The 25,559-nt window shown below is 62.5% G+C and overlaps 2 protein-coding genes across 6 annotated transcripts in view; one reads left to right on the forward strand and one right to left on the reverse strand.

Moving 5' to 3' along the window:
* Window positions 1-19,489, forward strand: TMEM94 (transmembrane protein 94). 3 transcript variants are annotated; one of them, XM_059907140.1, is made up of 31 exons: window positions 3-222; window positions 5,942-6,061; window positions 6,399-6,526; window positions 6,828-6,964; window positions 7,537-7,739; window positions 8,096-8,247; window positions 8,632-8,734; window positions 8,954-9,040; window positions 9,306-9,422; window positions 9,811-9,867; window positions 10,148-10,252; window positions 10,381-10,545; window positions 10,726-10,935; window positions 11,601-11,916; window positions 12,368-12,541; window positions 12,933-13,035; window positions 13,160-13,377; window positions 14,072-14,253; window positions 14,350-14,488; window positions 14,737-14,852; window positions 14,976-15,075; window positions 15,421-15,529; window positions 15,723-15,912; window positions 16,151-16,228; window positions 16,518-16,603; window positions 16,864-16,945; window positions 17,202-17,350; window positions 17,432-17,526; window positions 17,620-17,713; window positions 17,889-18,059; window positions 18,237-19,489. In XM_059907140.1, the coding sequence occupies exons 1-31, from the start codon at window positions 169-171 to the stop codon at window positions 18,307-18,309; spliced, it is 4,113 nt and encodes a 1,370-aa protein (XP_059763123.1). In that variant the 5' UTR covers window positions 3-168; the 3' UTR covers window positions 18,310-19,489. The 3 variants fall into 3 exon arrangements, with proteins under 3 accessions (XP_059763125.1, XP_059763123.1, XP_059763124.1); XM_059907141.1 differs by having other exon boundaries at window positions 14,075-14,253; XM_059907142.1 differs by lacking the exons at window positions 17,202-17,350; window positions 17,432-17,526; window positions 17,620-17,713; window positions 17,889-18,059; window positions 18,237-19,489 and having other exon boundaries at window positions 1-222; window positions 16,483-16,603.
* CASKIN2 (CASK interacting protein 2) overlaps window positions 19,302-25,559 on the reverse strand; it is a 13,947-nt gene continuing 7,689 nt past the window's right edge. For all 3 annotated transcript variants that reach the window (XM_059907143.1, XM_059907144.1, XM_059907145.1), the window contains 13 exons: window positions 25,400-25,508; window positions 24,915-25,023; window positions 24,590-24,684; window positions 23,870-24,131; window positions 23,626-23,747; window positions 23,465-23,525; window positions 23,260-23,351; window positions 22,943-23,053; window positions 22,763-22,864; window positions 22,535-22,673; window positions 20,930-22,396; window positions 20,616-20,838; window positions 19,302-20,174 (listed from right to left, as the gene is read on the reverse strand). In XM_059907143.1, the coding sequence (XP_059763126.1) occupies window positions 20,084-20,174; window positions 20,616-20,838; window positions 20,930-22,396; window positions 22,535-22,673; window positions 22,763-22,864; window positions 22,943-23,053; window positions 23,260-23,351; window positions 23,465-23,525; window positions 23,626-23,747; window positions 23,870-24,131; window positions 24,590-24,684; window positions 24,915-25,023; window positions 25,400-25,508 (2,983 nt within the window). In that variant the 3' untranslated portion in view covers window positions 19,302-20,083. The remainder of the gene's footprint in view (window positions 20,175-20,615; window positions 20,839-20,929; window positions 22,397-22,534; window positions 22,674-22,762; window positions 22,865-22,942; window positions 23,054-23,259; window positions 23,352-23,464; window positions 23,526-23,625; window positions 23,748-23,869; window positions 24,132-24,589; window positions 24,685-24,914; window positions 25,024-25,399; window positions 25,509-25,559) is intronic.

Here is a 25,559-nt window from a genome sequence, read left to right on the forward strand (position 1 = left end):
CTCTGCTGCCGCTGCCGCCCCGCTCCTCGCTCACACGCGCTCCAGCTCTCTTCTCTCTTCCCTGTCTTCACTCTTTCCCTCTCTGTCTTTCTCTGTCTCCTTCTCTCCCTCTCCGAGGGCAGTGTCGGCAGTTCTGTGGCTGACGCGCGGTGGCTCAGGCTCTACCCCATGCTCTTTAAACGGGCAGAGCTATGGATGGCCCATCAGGGCAAAGGCAGCAAAGTGAGTATGCCAGCTGGGCTTGACGCCCCCATTCCACACGCCTGCTTCCCCGCTTTGTGTCAGAGGTTTTGGGTTAACGGTTGAAGATGGAAGCTGGGCCGGAGGCAGCTTGGATTACGAGGTAGCGAGGACCGTGGAAGGAGGCTGGGGATGGGAGCCAGAAAGCCCGTGTGTGTAGCTGCCTGCCAGGCTCCTGAGTCACCCAGAGCAGGACCGGAGCCCAAGTTTCCCTGTGGGGCATCCTGTCAAGGTGTGCTGGGACCCGGGTCGCCAGGCACAAGGCTTGGATGCCAGCCCCTCCTCGGGGCCATTAAGGAGGCTTTTCTCGCCGGACCACATGGGTCACTGAGACAGGAGCCACCGGGGCTGGGGTGATTTCTTCCTAGGTCTTGGCTGCAGGAGGTGAGAAAGAAGACAGGTGAAAGTGACAGGGTCAGCATGAGCCGGGAAGAGTGAGGAAGAGGAGGAGGTGCCTCTGCTTGAGGCTTTGAGCTGCTTGTCTGTAGACAGAGTCGATTTGTGTCTGGCCAAACTTGGAAGAGATTTATGGTGACACCTATAATAGACCCTGGTGGATAGTGGCCGAATCTCTGCTTCAGTAGTTCAGACCTTGTGGAGTCCAGCTTTGGGTCCCTGCTCACCTGCACCGGCCAAGGAGGCTGTGACCGTGGGGACCTGGCGAAGGGGCCAGCTGGCTCTAATTAGTGGTTATCTGCTGTTGCCAAGGCCAAAGGCCAAGGCCAAGGCCAATTCACAGTCTGCCTACTTGAGCCTAGGGGACCTAGATTCCACTTTCTCCCGAAACAGGTAGAATAGGAAGGAAAACAGCTGCTGTGCTGAGGGAACCTCGGGGGAGTCGCGAAAGGACAGGGACTGGGGGCTGGGGGCTTCTGGTTCTGGGCCACCTGAGAAACCTGACCGAGGTGGCCCAGGACAGCCCAGGCGTGCTGGCTCTTAAAGCCTCATTAGACGGACCCAGATGCTTAGCTTTGGGCCCTGGGGAGCTGGTTCTGTTCGGTAGCAGATTCCTTGCAGTTCTGATTCAGCAGATAGAATTTTGTCACCATCTGCTGCTCCTCCAGCCCCCAGGCCCTGACCGTGTCCCCCTTTGACGATGAAGCGGGGCGCGATGGGCGCGTGCTGGCAGCCTCTCCTGAGCCTACACCTCCTATGGCCTCGAGTTCCTCTGTTGGGTTCAGTTGAGGCTGAGCACTTAAAACAGTGGGATGGGGTTGCTTCTACCCGAAAAGCTTCAGTGTCAGGGGAGAAGCAGGGCCACGCCTCCCCTCTGGTGTAGAGGCCTTGCTTAGCCATGGCTCCTTGGCCCCAGGAATTTCCTGGAGGTGCCTGGGGGTGGGGAGTGGGAGTTTCTGAGCATCTGGGAAGTAGGAAGAATTGCTTCCTGCCTTTGGGTACTTAAGTCCGGGGCAGATTTTCCTCACCCTTCTTGGCCCTGCTAGGCAAGAAGAGCAGACCTCAGATGGCACGTGTATGACAGGCGTTCTTATTTCTCACACCATCTCCGTCCTTGCACAGACCTCCCCCAACCCCCGCCATGGGTGCCCGGGCACGCTGGGTGCCAGCCTAACTCTGTGCTTTGAGAAAGGCCACCTAGCCAGCTCACGCATGAGCCCTTTCTGAATTTCCTTTGGAAAGCGTGAATGTCTTTCACCAATTTCCTCAGCTTCAGTTCTCATACCGCATGGGGGAAAAGCCATGGGGTAATGAGAGAAACAGTGATTTTACCCATACCCGGGACCCTCCTGCCGGAGACTGAGTGAAGAGTTGCCATCAGGCCTCAGTGGGCGGCCACGGCAGTTGGATAAGTGGGGTTGGGGCCGTGGAGGGTTGGCTGGCCTTGAGGGCTGTGTCCTGGCCCCGGGGCGCTGTGCTGGCAGGCACTTTCTTCAGGAGGCACATAATTACAGAATGGCTTATTTTCCTCTGTTGTGCTGTCTTTAATCTCCAGTCTGGAGTTGGTGCTCCAAGCCAGACACAACATGCGGGGGCAGACGCACGCCCCCAGCTCCGCAGGCCCCCTCCCGCCTCTGCCGGCCCTGCCCCGGGAGCATCTGCCACCCTCTGGCCCCTCCTCCCACACCTGGAGAGGAGCACGGGACAGGTTCTCAGACCCTGGAGGAAGAGAAGGAGCGAAACAGTTGCTGGGTGGGGTTGCCCGGGGGGGTTGGGGGTGGCTGAAATGAGGCAGCAGACGCAGGGCAGCCACGGGGCAAGCAGAGGGCAGTTCCTGAGGGTCCTAGGTCTAAAGGCCTGGCTGCAGGAAGGCCGCCGCCCTGGCTCTCTGGCTGCTCCCCTTAGCCTGTCCCTGCCTTCCTGAGCCTGGCGCTCATTCCAGACCGAGCAGCTTCCCGGGCGATTGTGCAGCCCCGTGGGATTTGTCAGCTCTTCCTTTCTCCCGCCCTTTGGCGTGCAGCCTTTCCACCTCTGCGGGCCAGCCCTTCCCTGCCCGCAGGAGGTTTGCTCACTTTATCATTTCTGGAGACCTGGCCTAGGCAAGTCCACCCTGGGAACCTGCACATCCCACGGCGGGGAGGGGGCCTGGCAGGTTGAGCCTGAGGGAGGAAGGGGAAAGGGGAGGGGAGGCTGGGCCTCCCGAACGCTCTTCTTCTTGGGCCTTCTTGGGATGAGAGGGGCAGGCATCCTCCCTTGGACATGAGAAGGCCTGTGGTCCCCCTTTGCTTTTCTCTTTCTCCTTCCCGCCCCTGGAGGCTTTCTTCCCTCATGCCAGGAGCCCAGGAGGCAGAGGTGCAGGCCTTGCCGGACACTCCTTTGTCCTGGACCACGGCCTCTCAGGGAGGCCCCCCGATCCCTGCCGGAGGGAGGTGGGTGCTTTGGAGTGCAGTATTTACCCTTGCGGGGTGCCGGCTCCCTGCCCGGAGGGCCATTTCTGCCTGAGCTGAAATAACCAGTTATCCCCTCGGAGAAGCAGCAGCTCTCATCCTCGTAATCCCCCAAAGCCACCGTGGAGAGCAGGGATTAGGTGAGATTTAGGCAAGGGATCTGGGAGGTCTTTGGGCCGGGCCCACTCTGAAGCCCGTCCTCATCCCTCCAGCCGAGGGAGCTGGCGACAGGCCAGCGTGGGGGCTCCACTCAGGGGCCTCCCACCATGCCAGGTCTGCAGCCAGGGGATATGGCCCCCAGTCCATCAACTCCTACTCGTGGAGATGTGTGCCTGGCGAGGGTCAAGGCTGCCAAGGGGGCGGGTGGACATGGAGACCGGCAGGGAGGAGGAAATCCAGAACGTTGGTGGGCAAAGCCGGGGCAGAACCCCGGGGATAGGAGGGGAGAGGGCAGGGCGTGAGCCCAGACAGCCAGGGCATCGCTGGCTCAGTGACCCTTGGCCAGGACTCAGTAGATAAGCCCAGTCCCTTTCTTGGTGCCCCAGGTCCAGGGCTTTGTGCCTCTTGCTCAGGAGCTTTCCCTGGTGGAAGCCCACATTGGTGCTCTTCAGGTGGCCCCTGAGAAAGACACACTCCTCCCCCAGGCCCTGCCTTTCCTGGGGGCCTTCTTTTTCCAGGACCCCCAACTGGGGATCTGTGCATCAGATCCAACCTGGGCTGGGCCTCACCTCCAGGAGTTTTGATTGACTAGGTCTGGGTGGGGCCTGGACAGCCACGCTTGTAAGAGCTCCAGGTGTTTCTGCTACAGATCCTGGGTTGACAACCCTGACGAAGGTGTCATTGGGACCGGTGAAACTACATGGGCGTTCATTCATTCATTCAGTCAGTCAGCAAGTATTCACTGAGCTGCTGCCCTGTGATAGGCACTGTCTTAGTGGTTGGTGGAGGGGTGTGGAGATGGAAGAATTTAGTACCCTTTTCCAGGCATTGGCAGTCTGGTGGGAGAGCCAGACAGGCAAATCTATAATGACAGTCCTCCGTGATGCCGCCTGTGAGCGAGGTTGCCCGGGGTGCCTTTGGAATACAAACCTCCCCCTGTATGTGCAGCCCTGGGTTTTGGGAAGATTTCCCAGAGCGGGTGGTGTTTGAGCTGAGTCTCGAAGGAGAAGTAAGAGTCGTCTGGGGCAGGGAGTGCGCTCTTGGCTAGGAAAATCCATCAAGGTGCTAACACATGAGCTGGGGCAGCGCGGCACGTGACAGGAATGGCAGGAAAGGGGGCTGGAGAAGCTGGCAGATCCCGGACCACGCTCAGGAGTCTGGGCTAGATTTTAAAGGTAAACAGGGTCAGTTCATCAGACGTGCGCTCACTGGCTGGGATGCAGTGGTTGGTTTGGAAAAGGTAGGGACTGGGAGGTGGGAGGGGGAGGCAGAGGTTGCGGGGAGGGGCTGGGGTGCCTGGGTGATGGTAACTGCAGGAGGGGTGCTGGCTCAGGCAGGGAGGGCCGGGTGGCAATTTCGGGGGTTTGGACGTATCAACTCATAGGTACCTATGAAACAGCTGTGCGGCAGTTTAGGGAATGGGTCAGAATTCGGGGTAGCGGTCAGGCTAGAGGTGAAATTTAGGAGTTGTAAGTGTATTGGTGGCAGATGAATCCATGTGGCTGAGGTTGCCCTGGAAACGTACGTAAAGTTGTGGAGAAGATGTCATAGGATGGACTGTGGGGTAGATGGACAGGACAAAACAGGAGAGAAGCCCAGGAACAAGGGGCCTCAATGGGAGAGGTCAGGCCATGGGGTCACATAGGACAATGTGCTGGGAACCACCCCTGTCCATGCCACGTTCCACCCACCCGCGGTGAGATGAGAGTGTGGTGCGGTCAGTGCAGGTCCTTTCCTGGGAGCAGCTGTCTTTTTTTCTGAGATTGTGTCCTTCCCAATGTTGTAGGGTTACAATAGCCTCCCTTTTATGAAATGGTGGTAACAGAAATTGGTGGGGTTTTTTCCTTAATGTTTTTTACTAGGAACAATGTAAAGCCAGAATCTCCAGGTTAGTTCTCTTCTCCCCACTTAAACAATACGTATTTTCTCTAGTTGCGGCGAGCAGGGGCTACTCTTCATTGCGGTGCATGGGCTTCTCATTGGGTGGCTTCTCTTGTTGCAGAGCACGGGCTCTAGGTGCACAGGCTTCAGTAGTTGTGGCACATGGGCTTCAGTAGTTGTGGCCCGTGGGCTCAGTAATTGTGGTGCACGGGCTTAGTTGCTCTGCGGCATGTGGGATCTTCCCAGACTAGAGCTCGAACCCGTGTCCCCTGCATTGGCAGGCGGATTCTTTTTTTTTATAAATTTATTTTATTTATTTATTTATTTATTTAATTTATTTTTTGGCTGTGTTGGGTCTTCGTTTCTGTGCGAGGGCTTTCTCCAGTTGCGGCAAGCGGGGGCCACTCCTCATCGTGGTGCGCGGGCCTCTCACTATCGCGGCCTCTCTTGTTGCGGAGCACAGGCTCCAGACGCGCAGGCTCAGTAGCTGTGGCTCACGGGCCCAGTTGCTCCGCGGCATGTGGGATCTTCCCGGACCAGAGCTCGAACCCATGTCCCCTGCATTGGCAGGCGGATTCTTAACCACTGCGCCACCAGGGAAGCCCTCTGGTTTTGTTTTAAACTTGGCTTTGAGGAGCAGGGCACTGTGTACTTGAACGTCTTTTAATTTGGTGGAGATCTGAACATGCTCACGCCCTGAGGGGTCGGGGCTAGTGGAGGGAGGGAGGGTGAGGATTTGGGAGAAGGGAGGAAGGTTCTGGGGAGGTGGGAGGGGAGGGCCTCCCGAGAGATGCTGAGTGCCTCCTGCTTCCCTCCAGGGCGAGGCTCCCTTGGCCCTGGGCCTGTCCACCCGGAAGGCCCTCAGCATCCTGAAGGAGCAGCTGGAGGCGGTGCTGGACGGACACCTAAAAGAACGGAAGAAATGTCTCACATGGAAGGTGACATGTCCTCATGGGGAGCCCAGAGCCTAGTTGGGGCGGTGGAAAAGCTTGGGAAGCCCATTCTCGGGGCCATGACTCTCCCTGTCACCCTGGACGGTGTGACCCGACTGAGGCATCACTAAAAATCAGAAAGAGGCCAGGGTTCCTTTCAGAGTGATGTCCTGACCCCAGACGAGACCAAAGCGAGAAGACAGAGGTGGCCGCCCGGGCTCTCCATCGGGTGGGCGGGGGAGGAAGGCGGCCAAATCCTAGCAGGACAGAGAATCTTGGCTCCTTCCTCCTCCCTTGGCCCCCGGGCCTCTCACTCCCTGGCCTCCTGCCCCTCCGTCCTCAGGAGATGTGCAGAAGCAGCTTCCTGCACCACAGTAACCGCTGCTCCTGTTTCCACTGGCCCGGCGCCTCGCTCATGCTCCTGGCCGTGCTGCTGCTGCTGGGCTGCTACGGGGGCCAGCCGGCTGGCAGGTACGCGGCCCGAGGCCCTGGGAGGGGCTCCTTCCCACCTCTCGCAGCGCAGGGTCTGGGCTTGTCCCCCTCCTGCCTCCACACCCGCCTGGGACATCCCCGGGCGAGGGGAGCTGCCCCCAGAGTCAGCGCCTGGGTCGTGTAGGAATCCACAGTCCCTCGGCTGGCTGATGTCAGAACCAGAAGGAGACACTCTTTTCAGAAGGGACTGGGGAGGGGAGCGTGGGGCCCTCGGTTGGCTGGGCTGGAGACCCCCCGCCCCGCCCCCCGCCGCCAGTGCCCCCTCTTCTCTCCCTGCCAGCCACGGGGTGGAGCTGGTGAACGCCGCTGCGCTCTTCCTCTTGCTGCTCCTCAACCTCGTCCTCATTGGGCGGCAAGATCGGCTGAAGCGTCGGGAGGTAGAACGGAGACTCCGAGGGATCATTGACCAAATCCAAGGTGAGGCCAAGGGGCAGGCGAGTCAGGTGGGAAAAGATGCCCTGGGATGTGTCAGAGCCCTGGAGCTCCCGTCCCGAGCCCCAGCCAGGAGCCCCAGCACATTGGCGTTGCCTGCGGTCAGCATTCAGGGGATAAAGATGCCCTGCTTTCTTCTCAGTGGTGCAGCGAGAGCTGTGGGACGGCTATGGGTACCCAGGCAGTGGCCTGGGGCGGGCAGGAAGGCTAATGGCTCCTCAAAACCAGGGACCAAATCGGCTTAATCTTTGACATTTGTACCCCTCACGAAGCTCAGCACACCCCTCAAAGCCCTTAGCAAAGTTAGCAAAATGTATTTGAATGGAAGGGGGGTACAAAGAATAGGAGCTTCAGGTGTTCAGAGGAGGTGCAAGTGCCTGGGCTGGGGTGGTTGGGAGGTGACCTTGTAGAGGGGAAGTGTTGGAATGAGCAGCGCGGGTTGATGCAGGCCTTCTGGGGAAGGGAGAAGAGCAGACACAGCTTCATAGCTGTGTGCTGGATCTGGCTGGTGTGTGGATCCATGGGTGAGGCTGTTTCCCTCTTTCCATTCTCATCAGATGCCCTCAGGGATGGCAAGGAGATCAAGTGGCTAGATGCCATGTACCCAGACCTCCACATGCCCTTTGCACCATCCTGGTCCCTACACTGGGCCTACAGAGATGGACATCTGGTCAACCTGCCAGTTAGCCTGTTGGTAGAAGGAGACATCATAGCTCTGAGGCCTGGCCAAGAATCGTTTGCTTCTCTGAGGGGGATCAAGGTAGCTGGAGGCTTTTCTCCTTCCCTGGAAATGCTGTGGGAGTGTCCACCGGCAATGGTGGGAGGGTCCCTGGGCTTAATCCTGATGCTTCCTGCCCAGATCATGGGTTTCTTGGCAGGGGCTCCAGGAGAACGGAGAAAAGCTGGAACATCTTTCTCCTTGTCCTGTTCTTTCTTCTGTCTGATCCTCAAGCTGCTCAGAATGCAGTCCCCCAGGCCCCACCCTAACTGACTCCTTGCTAACTGATGGTCCCCTAACCCAATGAGATGTCTCCACTTAGCTAGAACGGCCAAGGACGAGTGGCTTCCACGGAACCCATTAATTACCCTCGACCTCCTCCCCTTCGTCGCTGGCAGGATGATGAGCACATCGTCTTGGAGCCGGGAGACCTGTTTCCACCTTTCTCTCCGCCCCCCTCCCCCCGGGGAGAGGTGAAGAAAGGGCCACAGAACCCCCAACAGCACCGGCTCTTCCGCGTCCTTGAGACCCCTGTGATTGACAACATCAGGTGAGGGCGCTGCCCTGCCTTCCCCCGTCCCCTGACTTCTCCGCCCCAGTGCCTCCTGTGAGCAGGGGGCGTGGTGGGGCCGGTGACAGGAAGGCGCCTTGTCCTCACTGAGGTCCCTTAGCGCAGGCATCTCCGGAGGGTCTTCTCTTTAGTGTCCGGTGAGAATTCTTCAACTGGGTGATTGACCCCCTCTCAGTCTGAACTCCGAGGGGGCAGCTTCAGAGGCTGCCACGAGCCGCTGGCCACAGTGACCAGGAGGCCACTCAGCCGTGGCCAAGGCATAGGAGGGAACTGCAGGACCCAGTGATGCTCGGTGAAGGGGTGGGCTTCAGGCCTCTCCCCTGAGCAGGGCTCGCCCGAGTATAGTATCACCTCTTTCTGCAGGTGGTGCCTGGACATGGCCCTGTCCCGCCCAGTCACCGCTCTGGACAACGAGAGGTTCACGGTGCAGTCGGTGATGCTGCACTACGCGGTGCCCGTGGTCCTGGTGCGTGAGGCGGGGCCGCACAGCGCAGGGGGAGGGCCAGGAAATGGGGGAGCCTGGGGGCCGGACTCGGACGAGCGCGTGAGTGAAGACTAGAGGGTCCCAGCGTGAGCTGGCGGCCAGTGCCGGGGGCGGGGCTGTGAGTGGGCAGAAGACGGGGAGCCTTAGAGCCTGGGTCCCTCTCTGGGGGGGATAAGGCAGCGTCTCTCCTGTTCCCGACAGGCTGGCTTCCTCATCACCAACGCCCTGCGCTTCATGCTGAATGCCCCTGGTGTCACGACCTGGCAGTACACCCTCCTCCAGCTGCAGGTAAGGACCGCCCTCTCCTCTCGGTGGCGCTTTTCCTTTTCCCCTGAGACTGCGTCCCCTCATGGTGCCCTGACTGCCCTTCTCTCTCTGCAGCCCAGGGGTCTCTTAGGCTCAGCTTCGGAGCGCCTGCTTCCCTTCCTCCCTTCCTGCCCCTCGCTGTCCTTTTTACTCAGGGGAGGGCCCCAGGGCCGGGGAAGCCCTTCCCTCCCTCCCTCCCTCCGCCAGCAAATCTCAGGGAGCCTCAGTGCGGCTCGCTCTTTCCCAGGTGAATGGCGTCCTGCCCATCCTCCCCTTGCTCTTCCCCGTCCTCTGGGTCCTGGCAACTGCCTGTGGAGAAGCCCGTGTCCTGGCCCAGATGAGCAAGGCTTCCCCCAGCTCCCTGGTAGGTTGTTCGGAGGCATCGGGGCGGGTGGGGGTCGGGGGACAGTGCAAAAAGAACCAAAGACAGGAATGAAAAGAGTCGGCAGTGCCCCAGCAAACAGGGCAGAAGTCCAGCCCCACCCCTACCCCGTGGCCCAGCGACAGGCAGGGCCTGGGGCAGCTCTCCGAGGGCTTTGTCCTCTGCAGCCAGAAGGGTGTCCAGAGCAGGCCCCAGGGGGCGCTGGGTGTCCACCCGGGCTGTCAGCAGACGGGGCATTCAGGGGCTGCCCGGGAGTCCTTCGCCAAAGGCGTTGGGAGCCTTGCTGGCACGAGGCCCCACCCGCCAGCTCGGAGGCCTGTGAGAGGCTGGCAGTTTCCTCCCCGAGGCTCACACCCTCTTCTCCGCACAGCTGGCCAAGTTCTCGGAGGACACTCTGAGCAGCTATACCGAAGCCGTGTCCTCTCAGGTACCCTCACCCAGGACGGATTCTGCTCCAGGCCCCGTACCCCCAGCCCACGCTCCCTTGGGCCCCTTCTGGAACCCTGGGACTCCCCTACTTTATGGCCTTTGAGCCTCCCACGGGCTCTTGGAGCCCCTCAGTCCACCCGTCCCACATGGGTAACGTGTCACCGCCGTGCTGGACACGGGCTTTTCCACCCGACTTCCTGGTGCTCCCCGGACCGTTTCCTCGGTCGGCCCCAGAGGCCATCTCCAGCTGGCCTCGCGGGCTTTGTCTCTGCCCTCAGGAAATGCTGCGCTGCATTTGGGGCCACTTCCTGCGGGTGATCCAGGGGGCGTCTCCTACGCTGAGCCACAGCTCCAGCCTGCTGCACAGCCTGGGCTCCGTCACGGTGAGGGAGGCCCCATGGGAGGCCCTGGCCTCGACAGGCTGCTCTCTGGCCGTGTCTGGTCACTTAAGCGGCCCCTGGCGGCTTGGGGACCTCCAAGGCCCCTTCCCGGTCCCCGTCTCTCCCTGCAGGTCCTGTGCTGTGTGGACAAACAGGGGGTCCTGTCCTGGCCCAACCCCAGCCCGGAGACCGTGCTCTTCTTCAGCGGGAAGGTGGAGCCCCCGCACAGCAGCCACGAGGACCTAAGGGATGATCTGTCCACCCGCTCCTTCTGCCATCCCGAGGTCGAGGAGGAGGTACGGCCTGGGCCCGGCTGCTAGCCTCAGGGAGGGCGAGGCGAGGAGCGGGGAGGAGGGCTCAGGCCTCGGGATCTGCTTCGGAGATGACCCACTGAGGGGACGAAACAGCCCTGCCTCACTGGCCCGTGGCAGCCGTCGGGACGCCAGTCCGAGGCCTGTGCCTCTTGCTCTCCTCAGCCCCGTGAACGAGACGCCCTCCTGGCCGGCTCCCTGAACCCTACCCTGCACCTTTCCAATGAGCAGGAGCGCGGCAACTGGCCAGGCGACGGCCCCAGGGCCCCCGAGCCCTCCTCTCACCACAGAGCACACGGCCGCAGCAAACACCTGTCGGGCTCCAGCGTGAGCTTCAGCAGGGACACAGAGGGCGGTGAAGAAGAGCCCGGCAAGGTGAGCGGAGAGGGCGGGGAGCAGCCCGCGTGTCAGCCGCAGGGCGTCCTGGCCTCCCCCGCCGAAGGGGCCACGGGGGTGCAGCCCAGCCTGGACGGATGGAGCCCGAAGCACAGGCGTCTTGGCCTCTGTTCTCGGGCCTCCTGAGGCCTCACCCACGGCTTTTCCGTGAAGTAGGCCCTTCCCCATTTTCCGGGTTTCTCTGATGGTGGTAATTGGTTGGGGCAAGACCCTTCCTCCTACTCACAGCCTTCGAGAGACAGAAAGCCGGGACTTCCCTGGTGGTCCAGTGGTTCCAGCCCTTCCACTGCAGGAGTCGCGGGTTCCATCGAACTAAGATCCTACGTGCCACTCGGCCAAAAACAAAAAAAAAAGTACAAAAGACAGAAAGCCAGTGGCTCCTTCTAAAAATGTTTCCCCTGGCTGAGAAAGGTGCTTTGTTGTTTCTTGCTTGGTCTGCACAACCTCCTCTGAGCTGGTGACAGTGTTGTTGGGCACAGATCCTAGAAGCAGCCAGGAGCCGGGAAGGACAGGGAAGGGGTTTCGAGAGGGATGGGAGAGCGTGAGCACGAGCACGGCCTGCTGGGAGGCGGTGCCTTCTCTCGGGGGCACCCGCCGCATCCCTCCCAGTCTGAGGCCCCTCTTCCCCTCCACGTTTCCTCCAGACCCAGCACGGGCTGGAGGGCGAGCCGTATGAAGCCGAGGACTTCGTGTGCGACTACCACCTGGAGATGCTGAGCCTGTCCCAGGACCAGCAGAATCCCTCCTGCATCCAGTTCGACGACTCCAACTGGCAGCTCCACCTCACCTCCCTCAAGCCCCTGGGCCTCAACGTGCTGCTGAACCTGTGCAACGCCAGCGTCACCGAGCGGCTGTGCCGGTTCTCAGACCACCTGTGCAACATCGCCCTGCAGGAGAGCCACAGCACTGTGCTGCCCGTGCACGTGCCCTGGGGCCTCTGCGAGCTCGCCCGCCTCATTGGTACGCGGCCACCGCGGGGGTAGTGGCTGGGCTGGCTGCCGGCCTCTTCCAAGAGGCCGGGCCCCCGGCTCCAAACATGCCAGGCCCGGGCGTGGCCTTGGTCAAGAGCCCCAGCAACCCTTTGGGCTTCTGATCGACCCCCCTTTTTTTTTTGGGCCGTGCCACGAGGCTTGTGGGATTTTAGTTCCCCGACCAGGGATTGAACCCGGGCCCTCAGCCGTGAGAACGCACAGTCCTAGCCACTGGACCGCCAGGGAATTCCCTGATCATCCCCTTTAACCAGGCACCGCCGCTTGACGGCGCTTCCTCATCCGGGAAGACAACTCCCTGCGGGATGGACGCGTGGAGGGAAGCCGCCCAGCCTGACCGGGGTTCCGTCCCCGCCAGGGAGGGTGGTGTGTGTGGGGGTGGGCTTCCTCCCAGAGGCCCCGTGCCGTCCCTCCTCCTGCAGGCTTCACTCCCGGGGCCAAGGAGCTCTTCAAGCAGGGGAACCACCTTGCGCTCTACCGCCTCCCCAGCGCCGAGACCATGAAGGAGACCTCGCTGGGGAGGCTCTCCTGTGTCACCAAGCGGCGCCCCCCGCTCAGCCACATGATCAGCCTCTTCATCAAGGACACCACCACCAGTGAGCCTCCCCGGCTCCGCCCGCATCAGGCCAAACCTCCCAGGAGCTGGGCGGGGCGGGGCTCTTTTTAGGGTGTCTTTTTTTAGGGAGCGCTGGGCCGACGAGCATTAGATTCTTCCCGAGATCTCAAACGTGGCAGAGATTGGCTTCGGGGACGGGGGCTGGGATGGTGGTGGCCACAGATGATGGGACTGTCTGGAGGACCGGCAGCTTAGAGCCTGCGCTATGCACCCAGTGGCCTTGCCTACAGGTTTGCTGCCATGAGGCCTGGGGAGTTCCCATCCCCCAGGGGCTCCTTTAGTGCCCTTCTCAAGGGTGGCAGTATGTCCCTGGAGGTGAGGTGGCTTGGGCACTCATGGCTTGGCCTTCCTCTCCCCACCACTGCCCTCAGGCACAGAACAGATGCTGTCCCACGGCACGGCCGACGTGGTCTTGGAGGCCTGCACAGACTTCTGGGATGGAGCCGACATCTACCCTCTTTCGGGTTCCGACAGGTAGGTAAGGAAGCAGATGCCAGGGGCGAGAGCAGTCAGCTCTGGGGGGGGTCTGCCTGCCCGGCTCCCAGGGCTGGGGCATCCCAGGACCACTCACCTCACTTCCACCCCGGTTCCCCGGCAGAAAGAAAGTGCTGGATTTCTACCAGCGAGCCTGCCTGTCTGGTTACTGCTCTGCCTTCGCCTACAAGCCCATGAGCTGCGCCCTGTCGTCCCAGCTCAATGGCAAGTGCATCGAGCTGGTGCAGGCGCCCGGCCAGAGCAGCATCTTCACCACGTGCGAGCTGCCCAGCACCATTCCCATCAAGCTGAGTGCCCGCCGCGGCAGCTGGAGCTCAGACGGTACTGTGGGCCCTGTCCCCGGGGGCCGGGGGCCGGGGGGGCTTCCAGGGGCCTGGACCAGATCGTAGCAGAGGGGACAGCAGGCAGCACTGGACCTGGAACACCGCGGTGGCTCTCACTGTCTGGTGACATGGGCGAGTCCCTTAGTCTCATCTGTAACCAGGTGCTTTGTCTGCCCTGCTCACGGGTTCATTGTGCTGCTCCAGTGGGACGACATATAGCAAAGTGTTTTCTTTGAAGGTTATAAAGCAGTAGCGTGTATAGAGCGTTAGCCTTATTTGAGTCAGACAAAGGACCGGGTCACAAACCCTGCTGGAGCAGAGGGACTCGGAGCTCCACCCACCCCTCCCCACTCCGCCAAACACACAGCCTTCTGGGGTCTCGTGACCCAAGAGACCATGAACTGAAGCCATTGCTGAGGGTGGGGGGGCCCGCCCCCTAGCCCTGGACCAGGGATTGTCACCTGACTGATGAGTACCTTTCCTTGTCTTTTCCCCTGTGTCTGTTGGCTTCTTTATGTCTTGGTTGTGCATGTGTGTGGCTGCATGTGTGGTCCCCTGGGGCCCTCGTGCTCGCTGATTTGGGCATGGCATCTGCATGTGTGGCCCCGGGCTGCCTCCTGGACTCTGCCGGTTCCTGGGTGTCCTGCCTGGGCCATGTCCTGGCCGGGCTCTGTGCCTTGTGCCTCCTGAAGAAGGGATCGGGGAGGTGCTGGAGAAGGAAGACTGCATGCAGGCCCTGAGTGGGCAGATCTTCATGGGCATGGTGTCCTCCCAGTACCAGGCCCGGCTGGACATCGTGCGCCTCATCGACGGGCTGGTCAATGCCTGCATCCGCTTCGTCTACTTCTCTTTGGAGGATGAGCTCAAAAGCAAGGTGGGGGAGCGCCCCCCGCCCCCGCCACTGCTCCCACTGACCCTTTTCCCCATGGCCTTTTGGGCCCATCTGTTCATTGCCATCTGCCCGGTGCAGGTGTTTGCAGAAAAGATGGGCCTGGAGACGGGCTGGAATTGTCACATCTCCCTCACGCCCAATGGTGACATGCCCGGCTCTGAGATACCCCCCTCCAGCCCTAGCCACGCTGGATCCCTGCACGATGACCTGAATCAGGGTGAGGGCAAAGGTTTGGTGTGGACACGAGGTGGGTGTGGGTCATTCCCCTTCCTTGGGGCTACAACTAGAAAGAGCCTCCATGGATCCCTCCCTTGGAAAATGGCTCTGATCTCCCTGCGGCAACGGCAGTCGACGGGGTGGGGGGAAAGGACACCTCGAAACAGGAAGTTTTGCGTCATCTGCAAGGCAAGTAAAGGCCCCCAGAAGTCTGGCCCCAAGGTGAGGGAGAGGCTTTTGTCCCCACAGTGTCCCGAGATGATGCGGAAGGGCTCCTCCTGATGGAGGAGGAGGGTCAGTCGGACCTCATTAGCTTCCAGCCCACGGACAGCGACCTCCCCAGCTTCTTGGAGGACTGCAACCGGGTACGATGCGGGGAGGGGGGTGGTCTGTGTCCCCAGAGCCCTGGGGTTGGCCCGTGGCTTGTCCAGGGCGGAGGAGTGAGGGAGGAGGGACCCTGAGGCAACTGGCATCTCTGCTCTCTGCAGGCCAAGCTGCCCCGGGGCATCCACCAGGTGCGGCCCCACCTGCAGAACATCGACAATGTGCCCCTGCTCGTGCCCCTCTTCACCGACTGCACCCCTGAGAGTGAGTACCCTGGTGGCAGCTACTCGGCCAGCCCGGCCCTTGTGCGGAGCGCTGCCAGTGCGTGGGCACCCCGCGGGCTCTGGAGGGATGTCGGTTTCCCACGCAGGGCGCGGAGGAACCTGGGCTGGGAGGAGCTGGGGGTCTTGTGGGCTGGAGCCTTGGTGGCCCGTTCTAGGGAGTCAGAAGTGACGGTATTCATACGATGTTCACGAAATTGGGGGCAGGATGGTCCCAAAGAGGGGCCTGTTTTCCCTCGTCTCCTGCTTTGTCCTGTGGGTCTCTGCCCAGCACCCCACGTGGGGCTCGCCTGCCTGACTCTTGTGCCCCCCGACCCTGCCCCCTCAGCCATGTGTGAGATGATCAAGATCATGCAGGAGTATGGGGAGGTGACCTGCTGCCTGGGCAGCTCTGCCAACCTGCGGAACAGCTGCCTCTTCCTCCAGAGCGATATCAGGTCAGGGTGACACCCCAGAGCCGGGGGCCAGCCTCTTCCTCCCGGAGACCCCACAACTGATCTTGCCCTGGTCGGGACCAAGGAACTTGGACTTGGCGGGGAGAAGAGGGAGCAGGTGCTTGCTCAGTCCCGTGGGAGACGGGGTCTTGGCACGCTTCAGCTGATGGGTATGCTTCCCCCCTACACTGAGCAGCATTGCCCTGGATCCCCTGTACCCATCCCGCTGCTCCTGGGAGACCTTTGGCTACGCCACCAGCACCAGCATGGCCCAGGCCTCGGACGGCCTTTCTCCTCTGCAGCTCTCGGGGCAGCTCAACAGCCTGCCCTGCTCCCTGACCTTCCGCCAGGAGGAGACCATCAGCATCATCCGGCTCATCGAGCAGGTGGGGGCTTGGGGGGGTCTCGGGGGCAGGGGGGCAGGTCCTGCTTGGGGGGGGCAGTCGCGACACAGGACCGGCCTGAGCTCCCAAGGGTGGTTCACCTCCAGGCGAAGCTCTCCCAGGCCGTTGACTTTGTCTCTGCCCCTCCCTAGCGGGAACATTTGGGGCATCTGGCTCTTGGCTGAAGCTTATCAGCTGTGGGGCCTGAGAGAGACCACAACCTGTCCCTCCCGGTCCCTAGGCTCGGCACGCCACCTACGGCATTCGCAAGTGCTTCCTCTTCCTGCTGCAGTGCCAGCTGACTCTCGTGGTCATCCAGGTGAGGTGGGGCCAGCACAGGCATCGCCCGTCCCTGCTCACTCCTTCACTCAAGGGCCGGTTGAGAGGCTGGGAGGATGCAGCACAGCCTGGGGGGCCCCCAGAGCCTCTGTGAACCCCCTGGGCTTTTGGAGATGACCCCGCCGGCAGCATAGTGTCCCCTCCAGCGCCATCTCCTCTCAGCCAGGACGTGAGTCTCTGTCTGGGCACAGGGCGAGTCAGCCCTGGGGCTCCCAGTGTCTTACTCTTTGCCAGAATCTAATCGTGCTTCCTGGCTTCTCCTGGTTCAGTTCCTCTCTTGCCTCGTCCAGCTGCCGCCAATCCTGAGCACCACCGATATCCTGTGGCTGTCCTGCTTTTGCTACCCTCTGCTGAGGTGAGGGGCCGGGCCGCCCCTCCGTGCCCAGGCAGGCAGGGTCGGGATGTCACCAAGTGTCCCCAGGATCCCAGGTTCAGGGAGCCATGCTCAGTGCTCACTTCTGGCACAGGAGGCCCGGGGGCACTCTCTCCCTTGTCTTATCCCATCTGCCCAGCAGACTTGCCCTCACTCTCAGGACTCCTGAAATCCTTCCCACATGAGAATTGGGGGACAGAGGGTCACAGTCACCACCCTTCACTGAAGTTCCTGCTTTTCAGCATCTCTTTGCTGGGGAAGCCCCCCCATAGCTCCATCATGTCTATGGCAACGGGGAAAAACCTTCAGTCCATTCCTAAGAAGGTAAGCAACGTGGAGCCCTGTGAGCCTGGGCTTTTCCTGAGGAATGTCAGTATGGAGGGGGCTGAGCCTTGGGGGAGGGAAGGGGGGGGGAGGAATTCCATCGGAACTTCCCCAGACCAAGGGGGAGGGGTGGTACAGAGCTGGGAAAGATCCTTGCTCTTTATCCCCCGGGCCTGTCCACTGACTGAGGACCCTGTTGAATCCGTGCGCCAGAGGAGCGGCTGCCACAGGAGTGACGGGCCTCCTCTTCCCGCAGACCCAGCACTACTTCCTGCTCTGCTTCTTGCTCAAGTTCAGCCTCACCATCAGCTCATGCCTCATCTGCTTTGGCTTCACGCTGCAGAGCTTCTGCGACAGCTCCCGGGTCCGTAACCTCACCAACTGCTCCTCCATCATGCTGCCCAGGTGGGTCCCGTCCCGACACCCCCGCCCTGGTTTCCCTCCCTGGGGCCCAGAGGAAGCTGAGCCCACACCTTGCTTTGGCAGCCACGCCGACACGGCTCCAGCCTGGTTTGACGACTTCGCCAACGGGCTGCTGCCGGCTCAGAAGCTCGCCGCCGCCCTGACCGTCCTGCACACTGGTGAGGGGCTCCCCGGGGCTGGTGGGGCGCCCTGGGGACCAGGCCTCTGGCCGTGCGAAGTCTGACACCCGCCACTGACCCCATTTTCTCCAGTCTTCATCTCCATCACCCACGTGCATCGCACCAAGCCCCTGTGGAGAAAGAGCCCCTTGACAAACCTCTGGTGGGCGGTGACCGTGCCCGTGGTGTGAGTCTCTCTGGGATGGAGGGTGGGAGCAGGGGAGGGGCTGCAGCGGGGCTGTGATTTGAGGGCGGGCTTTGGGCCAGAGGTTGAAGGGTGCCCTCCTTAAGCTGTTCCCGCTGAGAAAAGCAGGGAAGGAAGCAAGAGACCCCGGCTGACGCAGGGCTGCCACCTCCTGCAGGTTGCTGGGGCAGGTGGTCCAGACAGCAGTGGACCTGCAGCTGTGGACACACAGGGACAGCCACGTCCACTTTGGCCTGGAGGACGTGCCTCTGCTGACGTGGCTCCTGGGCTGCCTCTCCCTGGTCCTCGTGGTGGTCACCAACGAGATCGTGAAGCTGCACGAGATTCGGTGAGCCACCGGCTGGGTGCCCCCTCTGGGCCTGGGCGTGTTCCCTAAGCCCGTCACCTCCTGGGGCACCGTTCCCCTGCCTTCCCACTGCCGTCCCGCCCTCCTCCTCCGGTGTCCTGCCCGTCCCCTGGTCTGGAGGTCTGCGCTAACCTGGACTTTAATCTCCCGCCCCACCAGGGTCCGGGTCCGCTACCAGAAGCGACAGAAACTGCAGTTTGAAACTAAGCTGGGCATGAACTCTCCCTTCTGAGCCACTGGCCGTGGTGGTCATAGTTGCCCTGGATCCTAGGGCTAAAGCCAGACCCATTTCTGAGTCTGGGGAGTTGATATCATGAATGTTTCAGGGTTTGCTCTTGCGCCCCATGGCGTTGGAGGCCCAGCTCCCGGTGTCAGACCCAGCTGTCGTCCTGCCCCCGGGGATTACTGAAGAGATGCTGAGCTGTGGCCTTGGCGTCAGGACAGTCTGGCTCTTCCTCACCAGGGGGAGACCCCTGGGCTCTTGAATGTATGACCTCGTGCGCCTAATAGAGGGGCCCTCAGCCCCCGCCACCTGTGGGCCGCGCCCCTTCAGGGTCACCGAACGCAGCGCCCTCTGCTCTTGGGTTTTCAGGCAGAGCCATGAGCCGTGGGGCTGAGCTTCCACCTCTTGTGGGAGAGCAGCCGTGGGAGGTCTGAACAGCTCTCTGGGCCACTGTTGAAGGCAGGGGTGGTGGTCCATCCTCCCTGTGCCCCTCTCATCCTGTGTTCCTGGGGCAGGGGCCTGGATTCGGTCCTGAGTACTTTCCCTCCCTTCCTCTGCGGGGGGGCCTCACACCGAGACCTGAAGATGAAGCAGAGCCCCGGCCTGGCCCTGGAACCTCCTCCCGTGCCTGCCCTCAAGCTGGCGGAGAGAGCCAGTCCTGGGGTACGGCCCAGGGCTCCTTTCAGCCCCGGCCCTAGTTATCCTGTGAGAATGTTTTCACTGGTGTATTATTTTTTACTGGAAATGAGCCTTTTAGGAATGAATACAGACTGGTTTGTATTAAAACTGATAAATTCCTGAAGAAAAACCTGTGGCTGGTCCATGAGGCAGCCACTAACGGACCTACCCAAGGCTTCGGCCAGTGACGGAGCCCCTCCGCAAAGGTGAGGAGGGGAGGGCCCAAGCCTTCCTCCTTGCACATCAGTGGGAGCGCTCAGGTCCAGCTCAGGCGCGACCCCTGGCTCAGAGGTCCGTGGCGCAGATCCAAACACAGAGCCCGATCACGTGGAATGACACTTTCATTGGTGTTAGTTGGGGGAAGAGGTTAATGGTTACAGAGGCGGGGCCTGGGCCAACCAGGCTTCCAGCCCCAAGGCGGGCAGTGGGTGCTCTTGCTGTGGTCCGAAGCCCCTCCCCCACTGCGTCCTCTCAGGCAGTTATAGATAGAATAAATTCCATTTAAAATATATGCATTTCTCTCTGCTTAAAAAATAACATTTACAGTTGGGAACGTCTGGACTTTGGGGGACCTGTGAATCCCACTGCCCCCACCCCCACCAGCTTTGCCTCACTGAGGGCAGGCAGGGGCGGCGACAGAGGCTGGCCTGGCCGCTTGTTTACGCGTCCTGTGAACACCTGCGGGGGACCAGGCCAGACACACCGCCTCCTCCAGCCTCTCGGCGCCAGGACAGCACAGTGGGTGGCCAGAGGACCTTGGCACAGGGGCTTGAGACACTGCGGGGACAGAGAAGGTACCCCAGAAGCCCGGCCACCACCTCTTTCTTCCTGGAGAGGAAGCTCTCACCAGGGTCCCTGTCCAAGAGGCAGGGCCGTCCCGTCAGGTTACACACTGGGAGGGGGCTCTGCTGAGGTGTCCGGTTCTGACGAGTCCCCTCAGCTCCCCTGGGGGCTGCCTCCCAGAGCCCTAGTGCCGACAGCCGCTGGCTTGGAGCAGCAGGAGGGACCCCCGCTAGGGCGGCAGGGGCGGCGTCCGTGCCGGGGGAAAGGCAGTGGCTGAGGAAGGTCACGGTGGGCACTGCTGCGGGCTGCCAGCAGGTCCAGCTCAATCCAGCATGGCATCCAGCTGGTTAGCCAGGGCGTCGAACATCGTGCTGATGTCATCCAGGATGTGCTTGGTGGAGGTGCCCGGGGGGCTGCAGCAGGGGAAGGACCAGGTCAGATCAGCCAGCGGTCTGCACCCTGCCGGCCCTGGGCAAGGGGTCTGCTAATGAGAGCGTGGTTGGTGCGCACACTTTGTGTGCATCTTCTCCTAATTCTCACAACTTCCCGAGGCAGTAGGAGTTACCGTTCCCTTCCTTGCACAGAGACGCTGGGGCTCACAGGGAGAAGTGACTTGCCCAAGCTCACGTGCCTCTAAGTGGCGGCCACCAGGATTCCCTGCAGGTCAGATCCGGGTGACCCCAGGCCCAGGCTCCTCCCATCCCAATAGGGGCCCCCCAGCCTGAGGATCTGCCCGACGTGACGGTGACACCCCCCTCCCATCATTCCCGGAACCCTGGGAAAAGGATTCAGGATTCGGGAGGAGCTGCCCTTACGCCGCCTTCTCCCCCTCTGAAGCACCCAGCACCCCTCACCCCTCTCGCTCCCCAGCACCAATGCTCTTCTCCGCGGCCCGCAGTGCAGCTGCCAGGGATGAGCTGGTCTGCTCCAGTCTCTGCTGGGCCCGGCCTGGGCCCGTGGCCCCAGTGTTCTCTGGCCTTGGAGGGGGCACAGGGCGGGGGCCGAGCCGGGGAGCCAGCTTGGGGCCAGAAAATGCCAGCTGGGTGCAGGCCACAGACACAGGCTTGGGGGCTGTTCCTGCAGAGACAAAGAGGTTGGCTTGTGCCTCGGCTGGGCTGGGCACGAGCCCTGCCAACACCACCCTCTCCCCGCAGCTCCCGCCTCATACCTGCTCCGGGCACCTTGAGGAGGGCAGCAGGGGGAGCCGGGGGCTCCCCCTCCCCGGGCCGCCGACTGTCCTCCAGAGCTGGCCCGGGGCAGGGAGCCACGGGGGGCTGGGTCGGGGGGCTGGGAGAGACAGGGGCTGGAGCTCCGGGCTTTGGGAGGCTGCTAGGGTCAGGCCGGGGAGGGCTGGCAGAGGCCGAGGGGGACTCGCCGGGGGTCTGCGAGGACAGGGGGGTAGGGGGGCCGGGCGTGGCGCCGGCCACCCCGAAGGCCAGGAGTGCCGTCTGCAGTGGCTCCCTCTCCCGGCATTTGGGCCTCCGCTTCACAGTGTCCGACTCTGTGAGGTTGAAGTCGAGGCCGGCAGGCACGGGCGTCTCCCGGGGTGGGGGGCCCGCCGGCTTGGGCCTCTGTTTGATCGTCAGGTTCCCCTCCTCCGCGAACGGGAGCCCCTCCCCTGAGCTGCCCCGAGACGGGGGTGTCCCCTCGGGCCCTGGGTCCTCCTCCTCTGTGTCCGACGCGGCGCCGGCTGGGGCGGGCAGGCCGGGGGGCTCCGAGGGGCCCGTGGGTTCACTGAGTGTTCGCCTCCGGGGCCCCGGGGCCCCCTCCTTGGGCGCCGGGCTACCATCTGGCGGCGGCGGCGGCTCCAGGGTGGGGCCGGAGACGGAGCTGAGGCGCTTGGGGGGCGGGGGCGGGGGGCCTTTGCGGCGGGCCCGCAGGGCGAAGGACTGGCTGCGGGGCGCCCCTCGGGTTGGGGTCGGGCTGGGGCTGGTCCGGGCGAGGGCGCTGCGTCCTGGTCGCCGAGTGAGGGTGGCGTAACTGCCCAAGGCGCTATCCACTGGCCCTTCGGCCTCCCCCTCGGCCTCCCCCTCGGCCGGGCTGGGGCGGCTCAGGCTGTGGGACCGGCGCTTGGGCCGAGGCGGGTCTGGAGGAGCGGCCAGGGGGCCGGCCAAGTAGGAGAAGGCCCGGGGCGCGCCAGGAGGCGGCCCTGGGGCTGGGCTGGAGGGCGAGCCCTGGGGGTACATAAAAACGTAAGGGGGGGCCCCTTGGCCAGGAAGTGGGGAACAAAGCTTAGGGGGCCGCTCTGTGCCCTCTGGAAGATTCCTCTCCTGTGGGGTGTTGGGGTCTCCGCCACTGGGCTGGGAGGCAGGCTGTTCCTGCGAGTGCCCGGACCCCCGTGAGCGTGCCCCGATGCTCTCCTGGCTGGGGGAGCGGGCAGGGGGCAGGGGGAGCGGCTCAGGGCCACCCCCTGCCATGGCCGCCTGTAGCTCTGGGCTCAGCTCGCTGCCCTGGAAGGTGAGGAGGCGCGGGCCAGCCACAGCCGGACCGTCCCCATTCTCCAGCCCCTCGATGGCCATCAGCTCCGGGCCCCTGGCCAGCCGGCGGCCGCCGTCACCTGGGGCCTCCCCCTGCAGTAGGCCCCGCCGCAGCTCAGCCAGCCGCTTCACCCCCAGCATGAGCTTCTTCTGATGACCTGAGAGGGGTGGATAGAGGCGGAAGGGTTAGCTGGGGCTGGAAAGGGTCACCCTCATCCCTCCTGGACCCCCGAAACATTTTGGAGACTCTCCAAGGCACGCGGGGGCCCAGCCAGAAGGCCCAGGGCAGTCCTCACCGAGCTTGTTGACTCCGATCTCCTGCAGCTCCTCCCAAGTGAGGTCGGCCACCAGCCCCATGGAATCGTAGCCGCTGCTCACCAGCTGCTTGTGGTACTGCGGCAGCCCCAGCGCGCACAGCCACTCCAGCAGGTCTGCCTGCAAAAGCAGCACCGTCGGCCCCCAAGCCAGGAAGGCACTGCAAAGCCGCAGCTGAAGGTGGGAGCCCGTGCCCATCGCCCACTCACCGGGATGTAGCTGGGTAACCACTCGGCGATGCTGAGCTGGGCGATCTCTGAGGCGATCTTCTTCCTGTGCCCGGGCTTGGTCACCCCGATGGCCGTCAGGTCCTGCCACACAGAGTCATGCCGTCAGGCCCCCTCCTCTGCCCACTGGTTCCTGCACTGCCTTCCCGCTGCAGCACCTACCTCGGGTGTCATGCGGCTGATGGTTGGCACGTCATAGCCAGCCTGCAGAAAGTGGGCAGTGTAGCCCTCCAGCTGGAACTCGCTGAGCCAGTTATGAATGGCCTGAGCGTCCTGTGGTGTGGGGGCAGGGGTGAAGTTAATGGAGCTGAGTCTGCTGGGGCGGGGGCGGGGGCGGGGGTGGGGTGCCAAGGCCACAGACCAGCCACTGACCCCAGCCTCCCCAGGGGCCTGGTCTGAGCAGGGACTTAAGTCCACACTGAGGCCCATCGCAACCCCTACCCTGGGCTCGCAGCCCACTCCCCCAGTGCGGGTCACACCTTCCCCTCCAGCAGCTGCTCCGGCCTCACGTCCTGGGTGAAGAGCAGCTCCCCGGAGCGGTAGTTGGCCAGAGGGCGGTGGTTTGGGTTGTCTTCAAGGAAGGAGAGAAATGGAATCAGGGTGGCTGGATGAAGGGGCACCAAGCCCTCAGCCTCCCCACCTGCACCGCTCCTAGCCCACCCAGGTCCCAGTCTCCCTTCCTACCTGCCAGGGACGGGGGGTGCAGTCCTGGCAGCACCTGGTCCTCTCCAGCAGAGGGCAGTGGCTGGAGACAGGGAAGGAGCTGACTCTCACTTGGGGAACTGGCAGTGGGTGTGGGGGGCCCGGCCCTGGTCCCAACCAACGCCCTCCCCCGCCCCCCCAACCTGGGCATTCTCAATAAGGAGGCCGCTGCTGTGGCCGTTGGTGCCCTCGGAACTCTGTCCGCTGCCGGCACTGCGGATGCTGCCCACGCTGCCCTCGCTGCCCACACTGTTCCTGTCACCTGCTGCAGGGGGCAGAAGCCAAGGGGTTAGAGCCCCAGTTGGCCCTGCCAACAGCTGACTGGCAGCTTGCCAGAGCCAGATGTTTACCCCGGTACCCAGCACCGCCCCCCCGGGGAGGAGGTACCTGGGCTGTCTGGGCTGAGGCCCACCCGAGGCAGCTGGCCATAGGTAAGGGGGTGCAGGGGGTCATCAGCAGGGGGCTGTGGTGTCCTGGAGAGGCCTGGGCGCAGGGTGGTGGACGCAGAGGGGAGGCGGGGTGCAAGGACGCCCACCCGCTTGCTGACCACTTCAACGATGCCCGGGGGGAAGTAGCCCACACGGTCCGTGCCCCTCTGGCTCTCGTGGATGTGGCCCTTCCAGCGGCCGTCGGGATGCTGCTCAAGCACCTGGGGCAGATGGGCAGGGGGACGGGCGATGCCACGGTCACGTGCTGCACCAAGTGCCCAGCCCTGCAGCTGCGGTCCAGCTCTCCCCCTCCCCCCGGGGAGCTGGCCTCTGGTGCCCAAGTCGGCCCACAGTTCTGGCCCTGCCACCAGCATCCAGCCCAATCCCCTGGGTGCCTCCAGGGCATACCAACAAGAGTCTGGAGTCAGCCTGGGTCCAGATCCCAGCTCCACTGCTTGCTAGCTTGTGACTTTGGACAAACTGCTTTCATTCTCTAAGCCTCAATTTTGTCAGCTCCAAAAAGGAAATGGTAAGAGCACCTACCTTACCTGGATTGGGAAGAATTCAACGAGATCGTGCATATAAAGACCCTAACACAGAGCCTGATCCACAGTAGGTGCCCAAGTAAGTGACAGCAATCATTTGTGAACTCGAAGGAATGCCTGCATTGGGTCCTCACCGTGATGACGTCCCCTGCCCGGACATTGAGGGCAGTGGGATCGTGGAGGTTCCAGAAATCCTTGAGTGCTCGGACCTTCAGGATCCCTGAGGCCTCTAAAAGAAGGAGGAGGACAGGTGTCATCTGAGGGTCCTTAGGGCATCTTCCCACCCCTCCAGTCCCCTGTTCATGACCCTCCCCCAGGTCCCTGCCGCATCATCCCCGCAGCAACACCCCAGACCAGCCCGGGGCCCAGGAGCGTGACATCCACTCCTGCTCCACTTCCTGGGACCCTCTGGAGTGGCTCCGGATTCCCTGGGCTGGGTCTTCTCCCCCACACGCTCACCCCGCAGTAGCTGCTTGATTTCCCGGCTGGCCTGGGAGGTGGTGAACTGATTCACGATGTCCAGCGCCGTCTGGTTATACGTGTTCCGGATGTTCACGTCCACCCCACCCTGGGTGCACAGTGCGGGGTAAGCCTGTGCTGAGCGCCTGGTTTGTCGCTTCTCCCAATTCTCACAGCTACCCAGCAGGTAGTTACTATTTTCAGATTTTACAGATGAGGAAGTGGAAGCTCAGAGATAGGGTCAAGGATGAGCTCAAGGTTACTCAGCTAGTAAAAGGCAGAACCGGGCCTTGAACCAGGTCCGTCTGCTCTCCAGCCACTTTGCACGGCCCCCACCCATGCAAAGCACCACGTTGCCAGTGGAGACCCCCCCCCTCCCTTGCCACCCCAGCTGGTCTTGGACCCGGCACCCGCTGGGGACCCGTCCACACCCGCGGGCTGACCAGGGGTCCATACCCGCGGGCTGACCAGGGGTCCACACGCACCTCCAGGAGCAGCCGCACCACCTCGGTCTTGCCATACAGCGCGGCCTCGTGGAGTGCCGTGCCTGTCTTGGTCTGGCGGTTGATCTCAATCCCAGCTCTCAGGAGCTGCCTGTGGAGGGGAAGGTGAGTTACTGGGGCAGAGGGCAGGGGGTGGGGAAGG

Source organism: Balaenoptera ricei, chromosome 20 (assembly GCF_028023285.1).
Source record: "Balaenoptera ricei isolate mBalRic1 chromosome 20, mBalRic1.hap2, whole genome shotgun sequence".
NCBI lineage: Eukaryota > Metazoa > Chordata > Mammalia > Artiodactyla > Balaenopteridae > Balaenoptera > Balaenoptera ricei.

Excerpts from the sequence above, each read along its gene's own strand:
- TMEM94 (XM_059907140.1), top strand. The coding sequence starts at position 169 with ATGCTCTTTAAACGGGCAGAGCTATGGATGGCCCATCAGGGCAAAGGC. Across the intron at positions 9,423-9,810 it reads AGGCTTCCCCCAGCTCCCTG|CTGGCCAAGTTCTCGGAGGA; the intron begins GTAGGTTGTTCG and ends TTCTCCGCACAG. Across the intron at positions 15,913-16,150 it reads TCATCCGGCTCATCGAGCAG|GCTCGGCACGCCACCTACGG; the intron begins GTGGGGGCTTGG and ends CCCGGTCCCTAG.